The 27,726-nt window shown below is 41.2% G+C and overlaps 2 protein-coding genes and 1 pseudogene across 2 annotated transcripts; 2 read left to right on the top strand and 1 right to left on the bottom strand.

The window, feature by feature from the left end:
• Positions 1–3,882: 3,882 nt before the first annotated feature.
• Positions 3,883–4,418, bottom strand: LOC134377729 (histone H2B type 1-C/E/F/G/I). The gene has a single exon (XM_063096360.1). The coding sequence runs from the start codon at positions 4,351–4,353 to the stop codon at positions 3,973–3,975; it is 381 nt and encodes a 126-aa protein (XP_062952430.1). The 5' UTR covers positions 4,354–4,418; the 3' UTR covers positions 3,883–3,972.
• Positions 4,419–4,743: 325 nt separating this feature from the next.
• On the top strand, positions 4,744–6,286 carry LOC134378944 (histone H2A type 1-B-like; annotated as a pseudogene).
• A 231-nt stretch (positions 6,287–6,517) lies between these two features.
• On the top strand, positions 6,518–17,809 carry LOC134378943 (uncharacterized). Its single transcript, XM_063098232.1, has 4 exons — positions 6,518–6,924; positions 15,568–15,637; positions 16,086–16,477; positions 17,392–17,809. The coding sequence occupies exons 1-4, from the start codon at positions 6,518–6,520 to the stop codon at positions 17,807–17,809; spliced, it is 1,287 nt and encodes a 428-aa protein (XP_062954302.1).
• Positions 17,810–27,726: the final 9,917 nt, after the last annotated feature.

Here is a 27,726-nt window from a genome sequence, read left to right as displayed (position 1 = left end):
GTGCATATGTGTGTAATATAATATAATGTATATAAATGAGAATACACTATTTGAAAAATTGCTTTTCCCTCAGACTAGCCCATAAGCATATTTTATGTTTGTTTATTTTTTCTACAACATTATTTTTAACAGCTACATACTATTTCTTTATGGATAAAACCTACTTTTAGCCAAACTCCTATGCTTCAACATTTATATTTTTAGTTTTTAGCTAAAGTAAACAAAAATATGAACAATATTAAAATTAGAAGTTAGAATTAATATGACTGTGTATATTATTAAATATATGCAAAAAAGGAAAGCTAGTAACCTAGGATGGGGACTACATTTTACACCTGGATGAGTAAGTATAGCTGGGGAGTATAATGAGGACATTCTAGGTCCTGCTGAGTTTGAGGTGCCTGTGGGATACTTGGTTAATGTAGTATTTGGAAGCCTAATTGTCATACTTCTTGTCATGGGTTGAATTGTTCCCCCCTTGCCCCCTTTTTATGTTGAAGTAGTTCTAACACCTAGAACCTGGAAACGTAGTGTATTTGCAGATAGGGCTTTTAAAGATGTAAAATGAAGTTTTATTGGGCGGGTCCTTATCCAATGTGATGTGTCTCTATAAGAGGAGATTAGGACACAGACACACACAGAGGAAAGACCATGTGAGACTCAGGGAATAGATGGCCATCTACAAGCCAAGGAGAGAGGCCCAGAAAAAAATCAAACCTGCTCACAAATTTGATATTTAATTTCTAGCGTCCAGGATTGTAAGAACATAAATTTGTTTAAGCTACGTAGTCTGTGATACTGTGTTATGGCAGCCCTAGCAAACTACTATACTTCTCGAACATTTTCATTCTATGATTATTTTTCTCTATTTCTTTTTCTTTCTTTCTTTCTTTCTTTCTTTTTTTTTTTTTTTGGAGGCTGGCTGGTAAGGAGGTCCAAACCCCCTTGCCCTTGACCTTGGTGTTGTAACACCATGCTCTCACCTTCTCTGGCTCTTTTCATTGTTATGCCTGCTTCTCTACCCTAGAAAGATAGACAAACACACAGAACACAGACACACACCCACAACCAGTGTATACTGTAAGGGAGAATACTTATCTTTTCCTTTTACCTATCTTAGGTTCATTGGCTGGGGCCCCTGTAACAAAAGACAGATTAACGAAGGTGATGAAGAGTGGAGAGTCATGGTAGAGAAATGCAGTAGGACAAAAAGAAGAGAATGAGCTAAGGGTAATGAATGAGGGGAAACCTAGCAAGGACTCTTGGTTCAGATTCATCTCAGCCTTCACAGGTCTCACTTGAGGGTCTTATGATGTGCTGTAGGAGAGAAGAATTGGGAAAGGTCAAAAGGATCTTCCTGCACATGCTGTTTCTCAAATTCCTTCACCTTAAAATATTCACTATGTCAAGGTGCCATATTTGGGGGTAGTGTGTTCTGAAAACCATCAATATATACACTGCTGAGAGTAGATGAGAGGTAGTAACCCTCTTTTTTGTAGATTTCAGAAATGATTTACTATAGGAATGACAAATACAGAGGTAGCAGCTACTTGAATCAGAGCCTAAAGATAATGTTACCTCTACTTTGGGGGTGAGGTTGTATTCTTCAGCTTTTTAAGCAAAGGAACTTACATGAATTAGTTTCCTTTGAAGTGACCAGTGTCTAAGGAATAGAATGGATTCAGGCCAGTTTGGCCCTAATTAGGCAGCTAATTTCCTATGTTCCAGTTAAAAAGCATATTTATCAAGTTGCGGAAGTCCATCTAAAAAAAATGGTTCCAGTTTGGAGGTATATGAGGGAAACTGTAAATAAATGGGGAGAAAATAAATATTGGCGGGTTAACAAAGGGGGCAGAAAGCATAGGGAGAAAAAAATTTAAAAATTACTAAGCAATTTTTATTTGAGTTTCTAGGTTTCTTTCCTTACAGCCCAATGCATCTGACTATTGAAGGAGGTCCCCATAGTTCTAGTGAGGGCATGGGAAGGTTCCTGGAAAATATGACATGTGTTGCTTGAACCGGAAAGCAAAGGCAGGAAAGTCCAACAGCCACAGGATCTAGGATGTCCTCAGAACAAGCCAGAGGAAAGAGATGATTCTAAAGAGGGCATTGGACTATTAGAAAGTTCTTGTTTACACCGCCAGACAAGGAACCCTAACTGGCATCAAAAGTTAGTAGGCTTGGCAAAGTTCTGCCAGGTTCAAGGCCTCAGAATTCTGAACTTCCAATGTGGGCAGGACCAAGGTGCCTTCTCCATCACTTCAAGCAGAGGCTTTAGCCACAGCTCACACTGTTGGGAGCATTATCTTAAGTGCTTTACTGTGTTCTTTTATTGGTTACCCCAGCAACGTCATGTGGTAGTTACTACATTTAATGGTAAGGAAATGCTCACAGAGGGATTAAATAAATTGTCCAAATTCAGAATTCAAACTGTATCACATCCTAAGGGATTTTTTCCCCTTAAACCATGCTTAAATATTTCTTTTCACAAATACATTGTTTTAAAATATATTTAAAATTAGCTTTGGAGAGCAAGAAATGAATGCCTTAATTACATATGGAGCTTGGGGAATTTTTCTTCACAAGCCCCCTTACAAAATTGGGTAACTTAATGTTCACAGTAATCTGCTATGTAGGCATTTGCAGATAAAGACCTGTAGCTAGTAAGTAGAAAATGAGATTTTGGAGCTCAGGTTTACATTGTTAGTGTCCATGGTTTCCCCTCCACAACACATGCTCAGAAAAGTTAAACTTGCCGCCAAGTGATCTTTAGGTTCCAAAGGTCGCTATATATATATATATATATCTTTTTCTTTTTTAAAGCAGATTTTGCTGTTGTAGGACTTTGCCGTGTAACAAAGAATATGTGTTGTACCCTGACTAGTTTTACTTTTCTCTTAATTCCATTTATCCTAAATTTCTTCATTTCTATGAGTGAAACTAACCTCCTGCTTGAGAAAAAGTCACTTAACGAATAGTTTTGAAATAGTCCTTAGAATCAGGTAGATGGGATTCAGATCCCTAATTCCTCGGGTAATTCACCTGTAAAACCGGATATTCCATTTCACAGGAGGTGAAATCAGTGTGAATTCTTTGAAACCCTCTTCTCTCAAAATGAAATTTCAGGGAATGAAGTACACACGGACAAGGTCGTTCTAGGACTCAGAGGAAATTCTGAGAGCCCTTGGAGCCTAAAAGTGAAGAGGCTGACAGAAAGAAGCAGGTCCCCATATTCTCACACGCCCAACCCCCACTCCAAGAAAATCACTGGGAAACTTTCCCTTCTTTCTTTCCCCTCATGCTGTTCTGTTGTCTGTTGACTGAAACGTCAGTACCTTCACCTGGCTAGAAAACTCTAGCGGACGATAGAAATTTCTGATGCCAAGAAATAATTATAGCTACGTGAAATAATCCCCAAACGATAAATTGATAAATAAGAAATTCGTAGAGACGTTAGTGGACTTGAAACAACGGGGAGAGTATCTGAATGTATGATGTGGTATAAACGCAACCAACAAAGGTGATGTTGCGCCATCAGGTGCTGCTGGAGCCCTTCGCAAGCTAACAGCAGCAAATTACAAAACGTAGTTTCGCTTTCTCGGTAATTCTGAATCTTATTTTTGTTTAGATTTAGGACGATTTACAACTCCAGACTTTGATCAAATGAATGGGATTATGAAAAAAATGTAAGGGAAAACAAAATCTCTCGAGGTAGTAGTGTGGAGGAGGAAGTATGGAGCTGTTTCTAGGTGAGCTCCACCTAGTACAAGCCATTCAGAATAGCCAGGGGAAGGCGCGTGATACAATTACGTACATCACAAACTATAGGGTAAGAAGCAATATATCGCGACATTTTAATAAAGCCCTAGTCTTCTTATTCAGTAAATCTAGAGTTACAGATCTTCAAAGGACCACGTGGGTGGCTCTTAAAAGAGCCTTTGGGTCGTTGGCGCTTTTACGTACTTGATAAATTTACTTGGAGCTGGTGTACTTGGTGACGGCCTTGGTGCCCTCGGACACGGCGTGCTTGGCCAGCTCCCCGGGCAGCAGCAGGCGCACGGCCGTCTGGATCTCCCTGGAGGTGATGGTCGAGCGCTTGTTGTAATGCGCCAGCCGCGACGCCTCCCCCGCGATGCGCTCGAAGATGTCGTTCACGAAGGAGTTCATGATGCCCATGGCCTTGGACGAGATGCCGGTGTCGGGGTGGACCTGCTTCAGCACCTTGTACACGTACACGGAGTAGCTCTCCTTGCGGCTGCGCTTGCGCTTCTTGCCGTCCTTTTTCTGCGCCTTGGTCACCGCCTTCTTGGAGCCCTTTTTCGGGGCCGGAGCGGACTTGGCTGGTTCCGGCATATTGAAGACAAAGACAGCAGTTCTAAATGATGGGAAGCAATGTTCTCAAGAGAACAAATGAACTTACTATTTATGCGATCGACATGCAAATTAGGGATGGCAAGTTCTGATTTCTGATTGGTTCTTCAGTATCTTACTACCTGATAGGCTATTTCTTTATTCCGAACTCTCATTGGCTCTTCCCTAGCTCAACCTTAAATAACTTGACCTTTCAACTATAGCCACTATTTAAATTAAAGAGGTCTACCCCTTCCCTCCCAGCCCTACTTTTTGATTGGCTGAAATTTGTGTTCAGCCAATCGCTTAGGGTATTTTATCAAACTCCTGCAGAGTATAATCGCCTAGCTGCTTGCACCTTGCCAGAATCAATCGGGTTTTTCTTAACATTTCTTTCGATACTTCATTGTCTGCGGAAAGCAAGGCGGCAAGGCTCGCGCCAAGGCCAAGACCCGCTCTTCCCGGGCCGGGCTGCAGTTCCCCGTGGGCCGTGTGCACCGCCTGCTCCGCAAGGGCAAGTATTCCGAACGGGTCGGAGCCGGCGCGCCGGTGTACCTGTCGGCGGTGCTGGAGTATCTGATCGCCGAGACCCTGGAGCTGGCGTGCAACGCGGCCCGCGACAACAAGAAGACGCGCATCATCCCACGCCACCTGCAGCTGGCCATCCGCAACGACGAGGAGCTCAACAAGTTGCTGGATCGCGTGACCATCGCTCAGGGCGGCGGTCCTGCCCAACATCCAGGCCGTGCTGTTGGTCAAGAAGACCGAGAGTCACCACACGGCCAAGGGAAAGTGAAGCAATCGAGATGTTAGTGTGTGTAGTTACTGTCTTTTTATGCAAAGGCTCTTTTAAGACCCATTCACATTTTCACATAAAAAGCTTGTAACTGATTGTAAGAGTCATGGTTTTACATTCTATGCGCTTTAAAGACAGTTGTAGGTCTTCAATTTTTTCAGGTCACTACTATACAAGTAACTGAGTACTGTTATTTAGGCGTCCTTTGCTTGAATGTGGTCTAGGAAAAGTAGTACGAAAAAAACACAAACAAAAAACAAAATAATATCTGGAGTAAATACTTTAGCATAGTTGGGAGTAAGCAAGCTTTAGCAGCGTTTACAAAACCTTAGTGTTTAGATGGACAGGTTCACTCCAGTGCGCCTTCACCAGTGTTCACTAGGTCAAACCAACAGTAAAGAACTAGGGGGCTTTAGAGAAAACAAGTTACCCTGTGGTACCCTGGAATGTCATTAGTACCCAGTGAAAAATGGCAAGGCAATAGGATCGTTGTTAAAACTAAAATCAGCCAGGTCAGTTACTCAGTTTTATTTTTTGCTTTTATTTTCTAAATTTTAACATCAATATACAGTGCAGTTGATTTCCGTGTCACTTTACCAATTCTTCCTTTTTCTCCCTTCCTCTCCCGCCTCCCCCAATCAACATATCTGTTCACAAGTTCAAGGAATTGTTATAACTGTTGTGTCTTCTTCCTCCGTTTGTTTATTTGTTCCCACAAATAAGTGAGAATATGCGGTATTTCTCTTCAGCCGGGGCATTTCAAATTCCGAACCGAAGCAAAATGTCATTTGAGCTCTGAACATACAGAAGTCAATTAACATTTGTTGCGCCTTGTTGTGTGTCTGTCTTTTACGGCCAGGCGCTTTCGCCGTGATGTCCCAAGGTACTCCACCCAGAAATCCTATCATAAGTAAAAGATTTCAGAATGGAGCTAGGAAGTGGCAGTCCAGAGGACTTGAAAAACCCAACAAAAACCACAAAATACAAGTATTGTAAATCTATTCTCAAAGCGGTGTCCTCAGAATCTCCTGCCCCACCACACATCTGCTGGATCAAAATTAGTATATTTCCAGATCTTCAAGTGGATCGTTATGGACATTAAAGTTTGAGAAGCGCGGAATTAAATCTTTAGAAAATTAACTCCCGTGGATCGCAGACTATAGCAAAGAGGAAATTGGAAGGCGGAGTAATTCATCTAATCAGAATCTCCAGTAATTCACCAATCTCGTCGTTGATTCTTCAGCCAATGGTTTCATTGCGCGGGGCATTTGAAAAGCAGCAAAGCCAATCAGGATGTTTCTGAGGATATATAAAGGCAAGTCTCTCCGGACTCACTTGCCAATTCCCTGTGGTTTTTTTTCTAACTCGGAGATGGCCCGGACCAAGCAGACGGCTCGCAAGTCCACCGGCGGCAAGGCGCCCCGCAAGCAGCTCGCCACCAAGGCAGCCCGCAAGAGCGCGCCGGCCACCGGCGGCGTCAAGAAGCCCCACCGCTACCGGCCCGGCACCGTGGCCCTGCGCGAGATCCGCCGCTATCAGAAGTCCACCGAGCTGCTGATCCGCAAGCTGCCGTTCCAGCGCCTGGTGCGCGAGATCGCGCAGGACTTCAAGACCGACCTGCGCTTCCAGAGCTCGGCCGTGATGGCGCTGCAGGAGGCCTGCGAGGCCTACCTGGTGGGGCTGTTTGAGGACACCAACCTGTGTGCCATCCATGCCAAGCGCGTCACCATCATGCCCAAGGACATCCAGCTCGCTCGCCGCATCCGTGGGGAGAGGGCGTAAAGCTTTCTCTTAGTCCAACACAAAGGCTCTTCTAAGAGCCACCCACTTTCTCGCTAAAGCAGCTGTAATTACCCAATCGATTATATGGTAATTCCCTTAGACTACTGTGTAGTTTTCCAGAAACGTTTTGAATTTGAGACATTCAGTTGAGGGTGTGTTTTATGTGTAGCCGGATGAACTTGCTTAACTCTGGCAGTCTCCTGGAACTGCTAGATCACAAGCTTTTAAAGCATACTTTTCTCAGGTGGGAGTTTTGAGGTATGCTTGGACTTAGCCAGTGTGGGCCGAATGGATTGTCTTATTTAGGTAGTTTGAAAGAAGTAATGAAGTGTGAGGCTTTTCCTTTCACCCACGAAAGTTTAGATTCGGGTGAATAGAGGAGGTGTGGTTTTGCAATTTAGTCCTAAAGGTTTTCAGGTTTTGGCATTGACATTTGAGAAAGGTGGAGGTGTGAGTATGTGGACATCGTTTGAAACCAAGTTATTTCCTTAATCCCCATCTGTATACAGAAAAAAAAAAGCAGCTTTTAGTGTTTCTGTTATATGGCTCATGAAAAATTACAGCACTTGCTGGCTGGTTAGCTCACTTGTGTAGAGCATGTTGTCATTACCAAGGTCAAGGGTACGGATCCCTTACTGGCCAGCTGCCAAAAAGTAAAGGATTACAGCACTCCATCCAGATCTAATGATTTTATTGATGACAACCCAAAGCAAATTGGTGGCTTCTACACTCTTGCTACTGAGGTTGTCTACCCACTGGCAGCATAGTAAGTACCTGGGAGCTTGTTAAAAATATAGATTATCAGGCATCACCCAAGGGTAGAGTAAGAATTTGTATTGTGCCAAGTTTACCTCAGGTGATTCTCGTGAGTACTAGTTTAAGGAGCCAAGTTTAATGTCATTTTTGGTCTCATCAATAAAAGCAGCTTGCCTGTGAACTCTCACCAGGAGTGAAGCTTTGCAAACTGCTTGGGTTGTTTACATAACAGAATAAAAGATTCTCTGAAGAAAGCGCACATAACATGGAGCCCCTAAAATAATTTGATTTCATTATAAATCAGCAGTCTCAATGTGATGTTACAGTCACTTGGGGGAGCTTTTATAAAAATATCTTTGCCTGAGGCCCAGTCAGGAATAATTTAATTGGAGTCTATGGAGTGTGGGCCCAGGCAATAGCGATTATTAAAACTCAAGTGCTAGGGCGGGCCAGTGGCTCACTCATGAGACCGCGGTGCTGATAACACCAAGGCCATGGGTTCGGATCCTATATAGGGATGGCCGGTTCGCTCACTGGCTGAGCGTGGTGTTGACAACAACAAGCCAAGGGTTAAGATCCCCTTACCCGTCATTTTGAAAAACAAAACAAAACAAAACAAAAAAAAACTCAGGTGCTTCCAACAGGTAGCAGATGCTGAAGCTCAATGCTACATGAATTTCAGTCCTGAAATTAGCTCCTGTTTGACTTCAGGTTTAAAAAGGTGTTATCAACGAGGGATCTTCAAAAGATCTATGGAAAGATTAACATTATCTTTATATCTATTTTTCCACAAACTTTTGGAAGTACGCTTGTGATTGAATCAGGCTTTCCCTGTATTTTGCCTTCAGAGAGAATATACTGGTCTCCAAGACAGGATTTTCTAGCTTGCTTGACAACTGTTTTATCTCACTGCAATGAGACAAATAGCACCTGGCTTTTATAGCAGTTTCTCAGGGCAAGGCTAATGTGAGCATATGCTGAGACACCCAGAAGCTTTCAGTGATTGGCAGTAACAGGTTTTCAGGGATGTGACAAGGAAAAACAGACATTATCCTGGGTGTCTTGGCAGACCAAAATACCTTTCTGTTTTCACATGGGGCCCTTTCTGTACAGATTAGTGCAAGTCCTGTTTGGGTACCCAGCTGGTCTTTCTCCATGGCCTTTATTTAGCAATTTATAATTTTTTTCAGATATTGTTTTCATTTTAAAAAAACTTTATGTGACATTTTAGAATATATGGAAAAAGATAATGGTTTAATAAATCTATGTACCTCTCATCCAGCTTCAACATTATCAAAATTGGGCAAATATGTTTTATCCTATGCCATTTCATCCCTCTGCCTTGATTATTGTAAAGCAAATATCATTTCATCTCTCAATATTTCAATATGTATCATTTAAAAACCTAATAATAATGTCATCATTACTCCCCCAGCAAATAATATTTCTTTAACATTGGTGAATTTTAAGATTTATTTGCTCAAGATATATTTGTTGAGAGTTTACAATGTGTAAGATGTTGACCTTTGCATTGGGAATACATCTGGAGAACAAAACAGACTAACCAGATAAGTAGATATCATATGTCACATGTTGGATGATGAGAAAGAGAAAAAGCAAGAATTAGGAGTGTCATGGGGAGCTGAAATTTAGATAAGGTGAGCAATAAAGTCCTCACAGAAGATAATATTTCAGCAAAGAGCTGAAAAACGTGAGAAAGCAATCTGCATGGAATCTGCAGGGAGATGAGAAGGAAGAGAGCTAATGAGGTAGGGCAGAGTGGGGACGCACCCCGGGGAGGCTGCACATAAATACTCAGACTGGATTGGCCAGGGTCGGTGCACCAGGTGGAATAGGAGAGGTAGAGGTCGGCCATTACGAGTCTGCAAGTGGGACGGAGAGGATGGAGAAGGTTGGGGGCATGTGTGTCTCTCTCTGGTGGAGATGCCTGTGCACTTTGGCAGGTACTTTCTCTTGGTAATAAAGCCCTATTGTGTTCTAATTCTCAGTCCCTTTCTTCCTTTCCTTTTGCCAGTCCATGAAAGATTCTTCTTTCATGGATCAAGAACCTGTATATGCCACCCGGTAACACTAAGCTACCAGGGTGGCTATGTGGAATGAGCAGAGGACAACAGGAGAGGAAACTGGAGAAACAAAAGGAAGTCATATCATGTAGGGGCTTGTAGGTATAGGGGAAGACTAATTTTCTTTAACACTCCTATAGATTCTTTGTAGAAATGGGCTCCTGTAACAAAACACGGATTAACGAGAGAAAAATATACAAATTTATTAAAATGTATAAATTTTACATGTTAATAAATGCACATGGAGACACCACTTTGAATTCTACCTCACATAGCATATTCAACAAACATAAGTAACTTTTTAGAAAAGTGACAAGACAAAGGAAAAAGACTGAGTCTCTAAGGGCAGCATCTTGGGGGGAAGGCAAATAAATGGCAGATGAAGGCTAGCTTAGCAAATCTTATGTGCAAGGGCACTTCAGAAAAGTTCTTGGAAAAATAGAATTAAAGGATAATACAAATTGCCAAAGGGTAAAATTACAATTGTAAAGATTTTAATTGGCTTAATTACGATTCTAGAATTGGGCAACACTTCGTTCCTTGACGTAAAATAGAATAAGTTCTGATAAGTCCAACAGAGGAGGTTGGTTTTAGACAGAAAAGGCTGAGGAAAGCAGAAATAAAGAACAAAAAACAGATTGGTCATTTCAAAGTTACTTTCCTTGTAAGGTTGGGACAGGGAAATGGAACAATAAAAAATGACTGATTAACCTCAAGTTACTTCAGGCTATCCTTTTTTTGTAAGGATTAAAGAGGACCTTATCATGCCTATTGAAGATTTAAACTGGCCTGTTTGGGAAACTGGCTATTATCTCTCCTTGTTTCTCAGAAGATCAGACCACAAATTTGTTTAAGTTTGGTGATATGGAACTTAGCAGGGGTGACTCCATTTTGATTTTTATTCTGCTCTTTTGGTGCCTAGTACAGGAACTTAGTTCAAAACAATGGCATCCCATAATTTGTATTTTACAGAATCTTTCCATGAACTTTTTCAAGTTCCCTTGTAGATTCCTCTGGCGCACTTCCAGACCTGTAAGAGTGAAAGTTGTCTTCAGTGGTTAACCTTTGTTCTTCGTGGTAAAGGGGGTGGGTGGGACAGGATAACTTTTATCTTTATAAATCTATGTCCTGCTTTTAGGCAAATAGAGGAATGGCAGAGAGCTTTCCTGTGTCTGCTTCCTACCTGCCTTCAGTTCAACAATCTTTCATATTTTGGGATGGCATATTCTGGTCTTCCACATAGGCCACTGTAAGGAATTTGGCTTTTGCTCTGAATGAGATGCAAGGCCCTGAGAGGAGTTAAACAGGAGTCTTTGTGTCTGTCTCCCATTTGAGCAGGTTCTGCTTTATTTTTAGTCTCAATTATGCTTCAGTATAAAAATTAGGGCCCACTTTTCTTTCTGTTTTGTGCTACTCAGACCTTGAAAATTGAAGTTGATCTGGAGCTTTTTATTGTGTGTGAGACTAAAATATGCCACCCCAAAATATGCCTCTTTGGCATAAGGATTGTTGAAGGCAATTTAGAAGGAGCAGATGCAGGGAAAACTCTCTGTACTCCCTCTGTTTGCCTGAAAGCAGGACACAGATTTATAAAAACAAAAGGTATCCTGCACCTCTTACCTCAGGGGAGCAAATGTTAACCACTGAAGACAACTATCACCCTTATGGGCCTGGAGATGCACCATAGGAATCTATATGACAAGCTTTACAAACTAGCTGTCATCTGCCTTTTATTTGCCTTCCCCCACATTGCCACCCCTAAAGACTTAGTCCCTTTTCCTTTGTCTTGTCTCTTTTCTAAAAAGTTACTTTTTCTTTTCAAAGATGCTACATAAGCTGGAGTTCAAAGCCACCTCTTTGAGAATTACTCATTCCCTGGGTGTTTCCCATGTATATATGCCATATACATGTTAATAAAGTAATGTTTGTGCTGGGCAGCCATCAAAAGATAAATTAATAACTAATGTTTGTTTTTCTCTTGTTAATCTGTCTTATCTTGCAGGAGTCTGTTCCAACTAAGAATTTATGAGGGTTGAGGAAAAAATTCTTTTTTCTTCCCTAAAATAGGGAGAAAAGGGAAAGGCTTTAAAAGTTAGTTTTTAGTTGAACTTGGATTCAAATTATGGTACCTCTAATAGTTTTATGGCCAGAGATAAAAAAGTGTTTGCCCTCAGGTAACTAACTAGATTTGTTTGGATTGCAAATTTGAATGGCTTCAGGGACAGGCAAGAGATCTTTGAATCAGGATAGGAGTGAACTATCCAGCTTTATTTCACTAGGTCATTCAGGCAGTCACAGATCTTCTGGCTGAATCCAAGGTCCCTGACTGTCAGGTGCAAGCTCTGTATAGTCCTCTCAGTCTTTGTTATGTCATTTGCCAAGTGGGAATGTTAACAATGCCTTCATTGGGAGCTGTCCAGGTAGTCAAAAATTTGATTTCTTTAGTTAAAAAGTCTATAATTTAATGCCTACAAGAGAGCATTACATATGGATTATTTTATTTAATCTGCATAGTATTTGTATGGGTTGGAGGCCGTCACTGGCCACACTATAACAATGAAGAAACTGAAGCATAGTGAGGTGAACTGCCTCACCCAGGGGCTCATTTGGAAAATTAAGTCACAGTTGTTATTTCTGGGCTAGAGAATGGACAGACAATTGTGTACTGCATGCATGTTTAAATTTTACTTCATTAATTTATTCATCCATTCATTCAACAGATTTTTTTAAAAGTTTTTTTCTCCATTTTAATTTTTATTATCTTTTCTCTTGTTTTTAATTAAAAAAATTTTTTTTTCAACAAGGACTTTTTGAGTACTTACTATGTGCCAAGCATTGTTCTAGGTGCTGGAAACCAGGCAGAGAATAATATAGGCAGTCCCCCTCTGCATTCTTGTTATGGGAAACAGAAAAAAAACAAAAATTAAAAAAAAAAAAAAAAATATATATATAGATATAATGTCAGTAGGTAAAGAAGTAAAGAAGAAAACAAACAGATAAGGGAAATAAGGGACTTCCAGGAGGTGGGAGAGATGTGTGGTGGACAGTTGTGATTTTAAATAAGATGGGTGGGGAAGACCTCACAACTGAGATGAGACTGAGCAGAAGGAGAAAAGTCTTCATACATCTGTAGGAAGATTATTCCACGGAGAAGAAATCACAGATCCCAAGTTAGGAGCATACTTGGGTCATGACCACAGTTCTGACAACCAGCTATACAAAATCAGTATCCTCTTCTGTTTTTTTCTTAAGCTGGAGTTTCCAGGTAACTCAGCACTGATTCACATTTTAGTACTTTTCAAAAATATGGCTCCAGGTCCCTGAGGAGTTTGTTAAGACGGTGAATCAAAAGGCAGGGATGGGAACAGATGAGTGCTAACCCCACAGAGGACTGCCAGCCTGATTCAAAGATACCAGTAGTTAAGAAAAGAGTATTACTTATGTGATAATCTATTTAAAATAAAAAGAGATTTCAGATTTCTGCAAAATCACCACCATTTTACTTTTCAGAAGAGAAGCCAAATGTAACATTTGTGAAAAGGCTTTACATAATATAACAAGCATATTTTGTGGGATTTCATTACACTGGATATCTATGGAAGAGTTCCCAAGTACAAATAAAAAGTACTGCTCATCCTATCGCCAACAAAACTCTACATTAAAATCTCCATAACGGGGATGATACAATGGCCAAATTCATAATTGTTAAAACCAAATAAAATAAAATTATTTATGATGATGGTGAGAGGGTGGTTGTGAGAACCAGAGTTGATGATGAACAAAGGGACTCAGCACATGGAAGTTATCTGGAGCCAACACGAACAGCAAGTTTTGAAGAGTTTTGAAAACAGCAAGTTTTGAAGATGTCACCAGGACATCAGCAGCAATGGCTTTTATATACCTGTTGTCTGAAGAAGGCAAATGAGGACAAAATGAGTATCAACAATGGGTGGTCAATTTAAGATTTCATAAACATTGAGTGTTTCATAAATATTTGGTGTCTCCCAAATACTTGATGCTTCTTGTTTTTTCATCTCTTCTTATCTCTGTGTAGCACACATAAGCACTACAGACTTTCTCTATGTTATGACTCATACTGAATATAGCTTTTGAATTTTGTCTACACTTCACAGACTTCTTACTTACCTACTTAATACTTACTGAATTTCATCCATCCCATTTGTTGTGTCAGTCCTCCATAGTAGAATTCAGTAGCAGAATGGGTTTGAGAATATCTATAATAATAGAACACACATTGCACATAGAAGGAGATGAATCCTTGAAGGATATTGGCGCTCCTATCCCAGACCTGAGCTATATAGCTTTGTATGACAGAGAAATAGACTGTCATTTTTATTGAGTAATAAGTATTTTAGGTTGTCAGTCCCTTCCGGGGTATCTAATACTAACTCATACGGATTAATATTAAAAATACTTCATCTCACTAAAGAAAATTCTGCAGATGAACAATGGACAAGATTTGCTATCATAATATTACTTTCGACATTTCAGGAAGGTCATACATTTTAAGGCACTGAACTAGGACTTCTATGAAAGTGTATGAACTAATGACAAGACATGGCCAGATGAAAGTATAAATGTGTGGCCCCTGGTCTTGACTGTAGTCCATCAATGCAGATTGGAACTCTGCTAACTCTTTCTCTTGGTCTCTGTCTGCATTTCTCTCTCTGTGGCTGCCCTAAAAAGGTGAGAGAATCATGTAGTATAAGAAAAAATAAAAATTAAAAAGGCAAGTAAATCAGTCTGGTCTTAAAATCCATCTTCTTGGCTCCTGTCCCCTTGCCATCTCCCTTGCTTCACCCTCCTTCCAGAATTGTCTCCAGTGAAAACTTGACTTTTTTGAGATTAAGTCAATTTTCAGCTTTTGGCAATTAACTTAATTGTTTTCCAATTTTTATTTTCATTTGATTTTTAATTTGACAGATATTGTATGTGTTTATTGTGTCATGACACTTTGAATATATATACACTATAGAATGGTTAAATCTAGTTAATTAACAAATACAGTACACCTCACAGTTATTTTGTGATGATAGCCAATAACATCCATTCTCTACATTTTTCAAGAATACAATCTATTGTCATTATAGTCACCTTGCTTTACAATAGATCGCTTGAAATTTATTTCTATCTAACTGTAATTATATATCCTCTGAGCAAGATCTCCCTATCTCCCCTCCACCAGCTTTTGGCAATGTAAATTCAGCCCCATCAAAGAGCAATTAAAAAAAAAGTGACCTTCAGACCGACGCTTCCCCCTCTATTTGATTTGGGGGGAGGTAGGGAGAGATGTGCGGAGGGGAGACGGGGATCCGAACCCTTGACCACGTCCTAACAGTTACCAGCGAGCCCCCTTGTTAGTTTGAGACTATTGCTTAAATACTCATTTTAGACTGCGATTCAGGTAAAAACAGGGATGGTTCCTATCCTCACTGCTTTCACCAGTACTTTATAAAACTGAATAGTCTCAATAAGCAAACGAATAGAGTCCTAGTCCATCTACCCAACACAACTCAGGAAGGAATCTTAGTTACATCTCAGACCTGAAAATTCAGGATACTCTTCCTTCGCCTCTCTTACTACGCTGCCAACTCCATGATCCAACAGAGAAATGGCCATGAGGATGGAATTACCAAAAGCCGAAGACCGAAATTGAAGTTTGGGGTTTTCTGGTTTTTATTAGATAGTTTGCCATTATGCTCATTAATCTTGGTATTTTTAAAATCCACAACATAAAGGGTTTTTTTTTTCTTCTTCTTCTTTTTTTTTTTCTGCTAGCCTTTCCAAAATAGGACTGCCCGACCTTAAGTCTTTTGGCTGCCAGACATTACCCAAGAATAAAGACACAGTACAGCGTTCCTAAGCTTTGAGATTTACTCTCTCCTACAACCCCTATTTAATTAACTTTTTCCAGAGGCGCCTAAAACTCCTATGCTGCTTGCAAGGTAAGAGAATAAGTTACTCTTCGATAGGCCTATTTTCCTTCCCAAGCCCACGTACCAAAAAGAAAAAAAAGCCAAAGTTCTCAGGTGCCAACCACTAGACTAACGTCAATGAAAAATTCGCATATAGCCCACAATTATACTTTCCGTAATGGTTTTTCTATTAAAGATACTCAACGTACTTCTAACTCACCCTGACAAAGAAAACTTACTCGTTCCACACTGCGTTATAGTTATTACCAATTCAACAGGCAACATTATTTCTGCACCACGCAGACACAAAAGCAGCATTCAGCATTAAAGCTCTCATTTGTGACTGTGAGCGGCTCTGAAAAGAGCCTTTGGGTTTAGCAGTACCTCTCGATACATTTACTTGGAGCTGGTGTACTTGGTGACGGCCTTGGTGCCCTCGGACACGGCGTGCTTGGCCAGCTCCCCGGGCAGCAGCAGGCGCACGGCCGTCTGGATCTCCCTGGAGGTGATGGTCGAGCGCTTGTTGTAATGCGCCAGCCGCGACGCCTCCCCCGCGATGCGCTCAAAGATGTCGTTCACGAAGGAGTTCATGATGCCCATGGCCTTGGACGAGATGCCGGTGTCGGGGTGGACCTGCTTCAGCACCTTGTACACGTACACGGAGTAGCTCTCCTTGCGGCTGCGCTTGCGCTTCTTGCCGTCCTTTTTCTGCGCCTTGGTCACCGCCTTCTTGGAGCCCTTTTTCGGGGCCGGAGCGGACTTGGCTGGCTCAGGCATGGCAGAAAAATGAAACAAAACTAGTTACGCAAAAAGCAACTTCAACAGAGGGCTGGCCTGCTTTTGTAGCTCTTCTATGCAAATAGATGCTTAATCTTTGTCAATTCCTGATTGGGCTATGTCAGCCAATAGAAAGTTTGTATACAAAAAGGTGAATTCAAAAGCCCTTTTTTATTGGGTACTTGTATGGAACCTCTACTCAATTATTTCCTACGCCATCAGAAAAAATACCCGGTAGCTTTCGTTTTAAAACAGTTAAAAGAACTTAGTATTTTGCCAGCAGTATTAATTATGATCCCTGTCTAACTAGAATCAGATCTAAAGAGGAACGAAAGCCTGATATACGTTTATGTCTCTAATTTCGTGCAAAATTGAAGTTGCCGTTTTAAAAATAATCTATGAAGAACTAATTCTAGAAAAGGAGATATAAAAATTAGGGAAAGATTTAAATGTTTCCAAAATTGTGCCACTGGCATTCTTGTATAGTCTGATCAAAGTCGGCAGCATTCTTACGTAGACTTAAGCTTTTTCAAGCACGAAAGGATCGGTACATTTCAACGGTGGTCTGATTTTGACGTTCCGTAGAAAAGGAGTGTCTGGAAATGATGACAGTGTTTGTTGGGAAGTTCAGAACCATGATGTAGGGTTGCTCGCACTGGCAAAATAAAACATCTCTCCAAAGTCAAGTCAGAAATTTTAATAGAAGCTAAAGTACGAAACTGAGCTGAACCAATCACGTTCAAACACGGACGTTTTTTAACCGCTCAGGAGATTTGGTACCCAATCACAAGGCCTATCCAGTGACTTAATTCATGGCGCGGAATTTGAAAATTTGGTCCAATCAGGAGGACTTTGCCTTTATAAATAGGGTCAAGAGCAGTTGCTGACACAATTGGGATGCTGTTTTGAGGTTTGCCATGGCTCGCACGAAGCAGACGGCTCGCAAGTCCACCGGCGGCAAGGCGCCCCGCAAGCAGCTCGCCACCAAGGCAGCCCGCAAGAGCGCGCCGGCCACCGGCGGCGTCAAGAAGCCCCACCGCTACCGGCCCGGCACCGTGGCCCTGCGCGAGATCCGCCGCTACCAGAAGTCCACCGAGCTGCTGATCCGCAAGCTGCCGTTCCAGCGCCTGGTGCGCGAGATCGCGCAGGACTTCAAGACCGACCTGCGCTTCCAGAGCTCGGCCGTGATGGCGCTGCAGGAGGCCTGCGAGGCCTACCTGGTGGGGCTGTTTGAGGACACCAACCTGTGTGCCATCCACGCCAAGCGGGTCACCATCATGCCCAAGGACATCCAGCTCGCTCGCCGCATTCGTGGGGAGAGGGCGTAAATTGTCCTTTCACTGTCAACCCTTAAATCAAAAGGCTCTTTTAAGAGCCACCCACAGTTTCAATTTAAAGCGCTGTACCGCAAGGGAAGCACTACTTAACCAAAGATCGGTGGAAGGCCCGGAATGAGGCGGGGGCAGTACGCAGTGGCTGTCGAGCTCTCGAAATTGGCTTGTGGCCTTTTTCTCAGTATATTGGCGTGAATTCGCTTATTTCAGCACCCGTCCATTCTGTGAATGAGTTGGTAAATGTGCGTTTGCTCCTGCTTCCGCTTACTTAGCGCAGCTCAGGCTCTTAACATTACTATATTAAACTGCAAAAGGCTCTAAACACAAATGCAGAACTGAAAGGCTTGTAGTTGTTTCCCTGGTGTCGGGGAGGCAAAATGTCACCTTTTCCCTCTTGGATTACAACAGAATAGCAGTACACACATTTTACTTAGTACCAGTTTTATATGGCACTGCATCCTTCATAAGGAAATGAAGATCCAAAGCCGAAATTTGAATTGGGCAGTAAACTGAATGTGACACGGTAAAGGGGTTTGGGTTTGAGTAGTTATTTGGGTAAAGTAGGCAGATAAGTGTTAGTTGAGATTTGTTTGTAGATTCCACTTGGGCTTATCTTGAGAAAGTTAACTCTCCTGGTAGGAAGGAGCTTCAAAAAGTTAGTGGAAAAGAATGAATTAAAAGAGTCCTTCCACGAACCTTTTGCAGACCCCTTGTATAAGGAGGACATCTTACAGAAGGGAATTTCAACTCCTGCTTTTAAGAAAAGGAAAGTTTTTATTGCATGTCTTTGACTCTAAATAAATAGTCATTATTGCCAGAATGTCATATTTTGGAGTGCTGTGTTCTGGACTCCTTTAATAAGATGTCACTAGGGAAAACTGGGTGAAGGGATCAGGAAACTCTATGTACTGTTGTGATTTCTTGTGAATCCAGTTATTTCAAAATAAGAAGGCAAAAAAAGCTCCGGCCAGCCCCTAAAGCTGTGACAATTCTTTAGGGGTTGCTACTTTGGATTGCTTGGGATTTCATGGTTTAAAAAATCTGATTTTTTCCCCCATAAATAGTTTTTTGCACTCTTCTGGCTATTTTGCTGGTGACGCGTCCATTAGAGTATGGTTTGGTTCATTTACTTATTGGTGATACACGATTTTTTAGGTATTTTGGATCCTGCCTCAAAATCCACGGTCTTTAGGGCCATGTGCTTAGAACATCCTAAGTGTGCAATAAAAATCCATTGTTATTTTATTCTATTCTACTTATACATTCTATTCGAAGAACATCATTTATCTTTCCTTAAATGCTCCCAAGCAACTAGCTCAAAAAATATTTTTTATGATGTAAAAATCTAGGGATGATCACGTACTTATTTCTGGCACGTATGTAAAATCCCTTTGTGTGCCATTAGAATTTATGACAACTTTGCTAGAGTTCGATGCACCAACTCCAGGAGAGGACTATCGCCCCTCCACCTCTGTCCTCCATATAGAACAGGACATGAGCCCCTGGCAATTTACGTTCTTTTTCCTCTCCAATTCTAAATTGTTTAAAAAGTATAGCTCTTAATTTGTATAAATTGAACCGCACTGTATGTATTGGTGTTATATTGGAAATGTTTTGAGATCCTTCCCTGTGTTTTACTCCTGTCTGTATTATAAATATTTTGTTTGTAATAAAGTCTGTGGTATAGGAATTCTTTGTTTGCCAACTACATGCCAATCAATTTGCTTGCAATGCCTCTGTTTTTGAAAAGTATTTATCCATTCTATGGATAAGGCCATTGAAGGTCAGATTAATAAACACGTCCAATATCACATTGTGAGAACAGCCACTCATGGTCTTTACACCCAAAGCCTGGCTTCTTCCACTTAGCTGGGTTATTTGGCAATATGATTATGAATTCATTTGTTTCTTGTGATTTGCGTTTGGGATTTTTTCAGTTCTAGAATGACAAATGATCCAAGAATATATTTGGAATGAAAAAAAATCTTTAAACATACATACATGACTTTTGAACTAAAGAAATCAAATTTTTGATTACCTGGACAGCTCCCAATGAAGGCATTGTTAACATTCCCATTTGGCAAATGACATAACAAAGACTGAGAGGACTATACAGAGCTTGCACCTGACAGTCAGGGACCTTGGATTCAGCCAGAAGATCTGTGACTGCCTGAATGACCTAGTGAAATAAAGCTGGATAGTTCACTGCTATCCTGATTCAAAGATCTCTTGCCTGTCCCTGAAGCCATTCAAATTTGCAATCCAAACAAATCTAGTTAGTTATCTGAGGGCAAACACTTTTTTATCTGTGGCAGTTGCTTGAGTGCAGAGGACCTCCTCTTGTAAATTGAGGAACGCAGAACTAAACTTATGGCTAGCCAGTTAGTTTAGTTGGTTAGAGCCCTTATAACACCTAGTCACTGGTTCAGATCCCCATACCAGCCAGCTGCCAAAAAGAATTAACTTTATCCTGCAGGACACATACTAATGAAATATGACTTGGTGAGATATGCATTCTACTTACATTGATTTTTTTGGATGTGGCAGCCATGCACTTTGTGCTATGTAATGACCTCACTGAGTTTGGTTAAGGTCAGCTTGGGAAACAGCCTACTTAAACAGTGGGTAAGAGGAAGAAAGTTTACTAAAAAAAACTATTTGCCCTCAATTTGGGCAGGATACAGAAACCTCAAGAAATAGTGCCTCACCCCAGGCCTAGTAAGGATCACATAAGAGGGAAGGGGCAAGGGAGGGAGTCACCAGAGCTGCATGCAGAGATATCTCTGGCAAGAATTGCAGCCTTGAGAGAGGGATGCAGGCAGCCTATGGTGACCGTTGGAAGGGAAATTGGGAAATAAATACCCTATCTTGTTCTTTTTTCCTCCAGTCCCTTGCATGGGGTTTCCACTCGCTTAACCCAACCAGAAGGTCGACGTCCAGGTAAGTACATTGATGAGATCCAAACAGGGCCTGGAGGGCTAAATGAAAGATACCTGAACCAACTACATTATGAAGTAATGTTACCCACCTCCATGTTTTATAAAATAAATGTGGTAAAAAGTTGTCTGTTCCTCTTATATGTGTTCTTTTGCTTTTCTTTTGAAAACCCTTTGCCTTGTCACTGGAAGTAGCTTGTAGGGATGGTATCAAAGTTTAAGTTATTTGTAGACCACATAAGATTTTACAGACCCTTATTTCAAAAATTTACTTTACATCCCCAGTTTCACAGAATGGCATTTTTACTTCCCTGGTCTATGAACCTTTAATTTGGAATGGTGTATATTTGATTTGTATTCTTTGTTCCAGAGGGGAAGCTGAAAACTTACACAATCATCACTGTGTGTTAGTATTATTTAATGACAACAAACAAATAAAACATAACCCAACAAAACATTTAAAAAGTAGATTTTTTTTTTTTTAAGATGACTGGTAAAGGGATCTAAACCCTTGACTTGGTGCTATCAGCACCACACTCTCCCAAGTGAGCCATGGGCCGGCCCGAAAAACTAGATTTTAAAGCATAGGTCCATTTAGCACTTTCAAAAGAGTTTTTTAAAGTTAGTATGTATCTCTTACCACACAGACAAATCATTATTTTTGCAGTGCTCTCTCTGTGTGAGTTATATAACTTGCTTTTCTATTTCTGCCTTCATGGTTCTATTGAACACGATATTTTTCATGACTTCTCCCAGCACGTATGTGTGTTCTAAAGATAAACAGTATGGGTTTTGGACAAACACTTGCTCTCTTCACATGACCAACATATTGGTAAGGTTTCAGCAGAGCTGCTCAACTACTACCAAGGTTAATCACATAATTTTGGAGCTTTGCTCTACTTCTTAGGAATAAGATCTCTTCTAGGACATATATTTTCTCATTGTTATTTATTTTCTTACATCAAATCCAAGCTTTTTATCTTCCAGGGTTACCCTACCCTATTCAGTCAGACAACTTTCCTACAGATGCTAGAATTTTTTGTGCACTTGTAAAATATTTTGTGCACTTGTAGAATTTTTTGTGCAGTTGTGCACACTACATTTAGTGTGGAAACAGCAGAATGCAGCCAGACCGACTGACTTAAAATCACATGGCTCTAACACTTGTTACTTGTGTCATAAGTCATGTAAACTTACTGTGCCTCAGGGACCACATCCGTAAAATGGGAATAATGGTACTTTCCCCAAAGCATTATTGTGAGGGGCTTTGGAGTCAAACAGACATAGCTGGAATCTCAGCACCTCTCTTATCTGGTCTGAAATCTTAAAAAGTGATTTGATCTTTTTCACCTTTAGAATCTTGATGTGTAAAACTAATGAATCCCTAAAGTAGTGGTTTGAAGTATTAAACAGCATTTGAGAGTTCTATTTCTAAACCATAGTCTAAACCCAGTGAGGGTTCCATGGTAAGCACCAACAATTTCCACTTAGTTTTCCTCTTACGTTTTACTGCTAGAAGCCCAAAGCATCCACAAGTTTCCAAGAGAACAAAGAGAAGGAAGGTTTTAGGTCAAGCGATTTAGTGATGATAGGGTTCCCTTGGTCACCTGGCGTTTCCATTCCCCTGAAGGCTCAATCCACCCCTCCATGACTTCTGTAGGTCCCAGATATAGGCAGAGTTGGTGACTGGACCCTTGTGCTATGTACTCCACAAAGCAGCCAATGGAAAAAGTGGCTGTTTGAGAATCTCAATACAGCCACACAGAAGACAGCCTCTGGGTTGAAACAAGCTCATCATAAAAGTCATCACTATGCTGAAAGTGGTTTCCAAATAAAAATGTTTTTTAAAATTTATTTTAGGTGTCAAAGGCTAGAAACAGGTAACACAAGTTACTGCATGATATTCAGCCCTTGGGGAAAATAGCCTAATGCATAGGTTTTATGTTTTGTACCACTTTGATAAAAATAAGGAGAGCAGACACTTCTAAGTGACAATTGTCACACACATATTAAACTCAGTCCTTGAAACACTCTGAAGAGGAAGACATTATCATCACCCTAAATTTAGAATGAGGAAACTGAGGTTCAGAGTGTGGAGCTGAGATTTTGAAGACGGGGAGTCCACTCCCAAAGGTGATGTAATGCTTCCCGTCTGCAAAGTGCCTGGGTGACAGTAAACCTCAATCCTTTCTGTGCTATATACTTCTTGCGGTTGAAGTGGTAAATTACCTCGATACCCTTGTAGCCTCCAATCGCACAACCAGGAAAGCTCTCTCAGAGGCATAGAACAAAAGGGCTCACAGACCAAATTAAAATGCTTGAACATTTTTAATCAATTTAAACCATATAGCCTACAGCAAAGGAAAATAAATACGGTACCACAGCATACTTTTTTTCATTTCTTTTCTTTCTTTCTTTCTTTTTTTGAAAGCAGGCTGGTATGGGTGTCCAAACTCATGACCTTGGTGTCAAAAGGCTGCTTTCTAACCAAGGTAGCTAACCAGCCAGCACCCAGTACAGTGCACTTAGGATAAGATACAAACAGATGAAAGGACCACAGTTGATGAATCCTGTTACTAGGTAATGTTCATATACCAGGGTACTTCAAAAAGTTCATGGAAAAGTGGAATTAAAAGACAATACAAGTCTTTCCATGAACTTTTATTGAAGTACCTTCGTATTCTCCCTTTCTCGGTCTCTGCCACATGGACCTTTCTCACTGATCGTGTTTCTGAGGACCAGGGTTAAATTGAACAAGAGGGCTCAGCAGGTGGAAAGTAGCTGGGGCCAATCACACACCCTTGCTCTATTGAAGAGACCCAGAGGCACGCATGCCTGGTTGAAAGCTGCTGCTCGCCAATGGGTTTTATCTCTATGCCACAGGCAGAGGGCAAGGGGGTGGCTGATTTAAGACATTACAAATATGAGACGCCTCATGAAGACAGATTACTTCTTATGCCTGACAAAAATTTGGGGTCTACCTAGTCCTTCAGTCTCTTCCTCCCTATGTTCAGCACACCTGTTTACACCTCCATTTTGTGTGTCTAATTTGTCACACAAGCACCTTGTTGACATACTATGAACACTCAGTCCCCCTTGCAGAACTGAGTAACCCAAGGAATAATAATACAATAATACAGGGAATCTCCCTTACAGTTGCCTCCTCTCCACTCACTTTCCCTTGCTTTTTCTCCAGCCAAATACCTGCTATGACTTCTGAGCCCGGCTCCGATGTGACCCTCATCCTCGTATTCTAACAGTTCTCTCTCCTGCAAATGCCACTAATAATGAAATTTGTCACCATCAGTGTTCCTACTTGAATATGTTCTGTTATTATTTTATAATTGTTTTTGTTTACTCTGGCCCAAGCAATTTATAAACTACTGGAAGTTAGGGCTATGCTTTCTTCTTTACTGGTATCATTCCTATTCTGGTGCATGTACTAGATATTCAAGGAACATGCACTAAGTTGTCAAAAAACACATTTACAACCGTTTTGACTAGTCTTTGCATACAGTGTTGGCAGAGGCAATCTGCCAAGTGCCTACATGCCCTTACTGGCCATGCCAATAATGTGAGGCCCTGATGGGTCTTTACATGGGCCATTTATCAGGACTGTACTTTCAGTGAGCAGCCTTAAAGGATGAGGTAATGTCTGCCTCCTGACAAAGAGCGTAGCTGCTTATCACACTCATTTTAAGAGGTACATACCCCCAGCTGTTTCCCGGCTGTGATGCAAACCCACTCTGTGCCACAGCACCTGGGTCCCTAGATGTCCTTCCTGAGGGCATCAAAGAACAAGGTAAGGGCTGGCCGGTGGCTCACTCGGGAGAGTGTAGTGCAGATAACACCACGGCCACGGGTTCGGATCCCTGTATAGGGATGGCCATTTAGCTCACATGGGAGAGTGTGGTGATGACACCACCAAGTCAAGGGTGAAGATCCCCTTACCGGTCATCTTTTCTTAAAAAAAAAAAAAAAAAAAAAAAAAAATGACCAAGGGAATCCAATGCCCACATGCTGCCTGCTGTGCTGTGAGTAATAAAGGCTTTTGTTTTTGAGTGTCGCGTCAATTGCTAGCAGTCATTAAAGAGTTATAGGTTAACTTACTACCTTGTAAGTAGAGAAACATTCCAGGCTCCTCACAAACCCTGATACATGAGAAGATATCACAGAGAGACAGAGAGTGTGCAGCATTTTATTCCAAGCAGACACTCGCTAGCTGTCTGCTGGAACTCTCAGGCCAAGAATAAATATTAGGCTTTTCAGCCTCAGAATCTCCTTTGTTTTAGTTCCTCTACAGCTGTTCAGGTTCTTGGGCCTACTCACAGGGAGGTTATGTTCTTATGAAAGAAAACAGAAAATAGATGTATAGAGCGATATCACTTCGCGAACTATGCTGAGGAAGAAATGAACAGGGCGATGTCATTGTAAGTAAGTGGGGACTGGGTTGTCATTTTAGGCAGGACAGCCAGGAAGCTCTCTTGGAGGGGCTGAGATTGGACTCAAGATTTGAAGTTTGATAGGGAGCCAGGCCAGGGATGTCCTAGTCTAGAGGACCTGCAGGAGGAAAGCTTCAAGGTGAGAAAAGCTTTGTGTGCTCCAGGAACGAAAGTGCAGCCAGTGTCGCCCCTTCTTCCATTTCTAAGGTGCATCACAGTCTCTGCTTCCCTTGCCACATCTCTTCTCTGACTCTGACTCTCCTGACTTCCATGCATAAGGACCCACCCTTGTGATTACACTGAACTCACTTGGGTAATCCAGGATCACCTCCTAATGCCCAAAACCTTAATTTAATCACATTTGCAAAGTCCTTTTGTACCATGTAAGGAAACATATTGACAGGTTCTGTAGATTAGGACATGGGTATCTTTGGAGGGGGAATTATTCAGTTGACCACAACCATAACAGGTATAAGGCCTTTTATCGGCATGATTGTAAGACTACTTCAAATCCCGAAAATGCACAAAACTCTATCAGAAATTAGGTATAACTTTTCATTTCTAAGTTGAAGTTCTTAGTTGCCAGCATCTCTTGTCAATCACATATTAAAGGCGATGTTTCAGGGGATACTGAACAGATAGCAACATTCTTGGGAGGGCTATAAAACCATGCGTGAGGACACCTCTAGGAACAAAACCCAGAACTGTGCTGCAGGATTGGCCTGGTGCTGATATCACAACTGCCACTGCCGAACCAGAAGTTGACTCACTTGGAAGTCATGGCTGCTGCCACTACCAAGCTGGCCCTTCTGACATCTTCTACCCCAGCAGAAGCAGAAGCTCCAAGCAGTCACTGGTCTCCTGTCTTCCAATTCCGAAGAGAAGTCTTTTTTTTTTTTTAATGTATGAACAACGGAGGTCTACTTGGCTCATGACTCTGGGACAGGTGCATCTGGCGCAGGCCTCAGGCTGCTTCTACTCTTGGTGGAACAAGGCAGGCAGCTGGCAGGTAAGCAGATCACATGACAAGAGGAAGCAAAAGAGAGAGCGGGGGAAGAGAAGTCTTTTAAACATGTGACTCTTGGTGAAGCCTAAGCCTAGATCACTTATGTGTGTTCTTGCTGTAAGGGAGGCTGAAATTAAATTTCTGAAGCCTGAGTAAGTGAGGCCGATATCTAACCTGGGAATTGCACAAATTTATAAAAGAAATAAATGGATCAGTATTTTTCAAACTTGTTGTCCCTCAAGTTCCTAACAAAACCAATTCAAATCAAAACAAAAGCACATATATGGTTTAAGCTAAGTTTTATGGCACAATATGTTCATTTTTTACATGACATGGTACTTTTGAAATTTGTATTTTATAGTCTTCCATTCTATTTATTTTTTTATATGCTGACTGGAACCCATTAAATTGTTTTCATTATCAACGAATCGGTCATAGTCCGCATTTTAGAAAGTCTGCAGTAGGTAGCTGGCAGCCAGATATCTGACATTTATTTAAAGGAATGTGGTAAGAGAGAAGAAAGTTCTGGGGGGAAGCAGAGATATTGCTAAAAGGCAATGATTTGTACAAAACTATATTATCGGTCCAGATAGCTTTTTAATCACATTGATTTATACAGTAATTGCACAAATAATTATGGAACGACCAATATGTGCCATGTAATTTTTGTAGGTCCTAATGATACTAAAATGAAGACATCGTCCAAGGCCTCAGCAATCTTGACAGGAAAGCAAGCATTTATCATCAACAAATGTTAAAGTGTGCAATAGCTTTAAAGCCACATGTGTGGAGGAGTGGAGAGTAAAGAAATCCTAAGTGCTGATTTTGGAGGAGTGCACTTTGTGGAGAGCAAGGAAATCTTAGGTACTGATTTTGCCTGAGAATCAGGTAAAGGTCTATTGAAAACTCTTGAAGGAGGAATAACCCAAAGGAATCGAAGGTTATCAGTGGAAGAAGAAACAGTGTCTGTGAAAGAATTACCGTTGACAAAGCGTTCCAAGTATGACGAGTTTTTCAGTACCTTCGGCTATACAAGTACATGTTTGGGGAGAGGGGTTTGGAGATGACCTTGTGGAGGTGGTGGGTGTCAGATAAAGCACAGGAATTGGGGTTTTATTCTACAGATATTAGGAGAACCAATGAAGGCTTTTTATGTTACTTATATTTGCATAGATGATAAAATGACAGGATGATAAAATTTGCAAATCACTCAGATCTCTGATTGCATTGGGATGGACTGATTGTAAGGTTAGAAGACAGCAAGTGACCTGTAAGCAATCTGTGTTCACTACAGAATATTAGGGTTGGAAGGCTGATATTCAGATCTCTTCCAGGTACCTGGATGACATGTTATCATTTATGGCACATACTGGAAGACATAGAGGATCTATTAAATGATAAGTGTGCAAGGGATAATTCATTGGGAAGAATCAGAGAAATAGGACTCCGAAAAGCAAATTGAGAAGAACCGGGGAGAACATAGGAACTGGGCCAGAAAGGAAACTACCACAAAATCTCCTGAGGAAG

This window comes from Cynocephalus volans, chromosome 5 (assembly GCF_027409185.1).
Source record: "Cynocephalus volans isolate mCynVol1 chromosome 5, mCynVol1.pri, whole genome shotgun sequence".
Classification (NCBI taxonomy): Eukaryota; Metazoa; Chordata; class Mammalia; order Dermoptera; family Cynocephalidae; genus Cynocephalus; species Cynocephalus volans.
This window is presented reverse-complemented; position numbering and strand designations above follow the sequence as displayed.

Coding starts and splice junctions, on each gene's coding strand:
- LOC134377729 (XM_063096360.1), bottom strand. CDS start 4,353: ATGCCGGAACCAGCCAAGTCCGCTCCGGCCCCGAAAAAGGGCTCCAAG.
- LOC134378943 (XM_063098232.1), top strand. CDS start 6,518: ATGGCCCGGACCAAGCAGACGGCTCGCAAGTCCACCGGCGGCAAGGCG. Junction 15,638..16,085: donor TACCCAAGAATAAAGACACA/GTACAGCGTTCC, acceptor TGGGTTTAGCAG/TACCTCTCGATACATTTACT. Junction 16,478..17,391: donor AGCGGACTTGGCTGGCTCAG/GCATGGCAGAAA, acceptor TGCTGTTTTGAG/GTTTGCCATGGCTCGCACGA.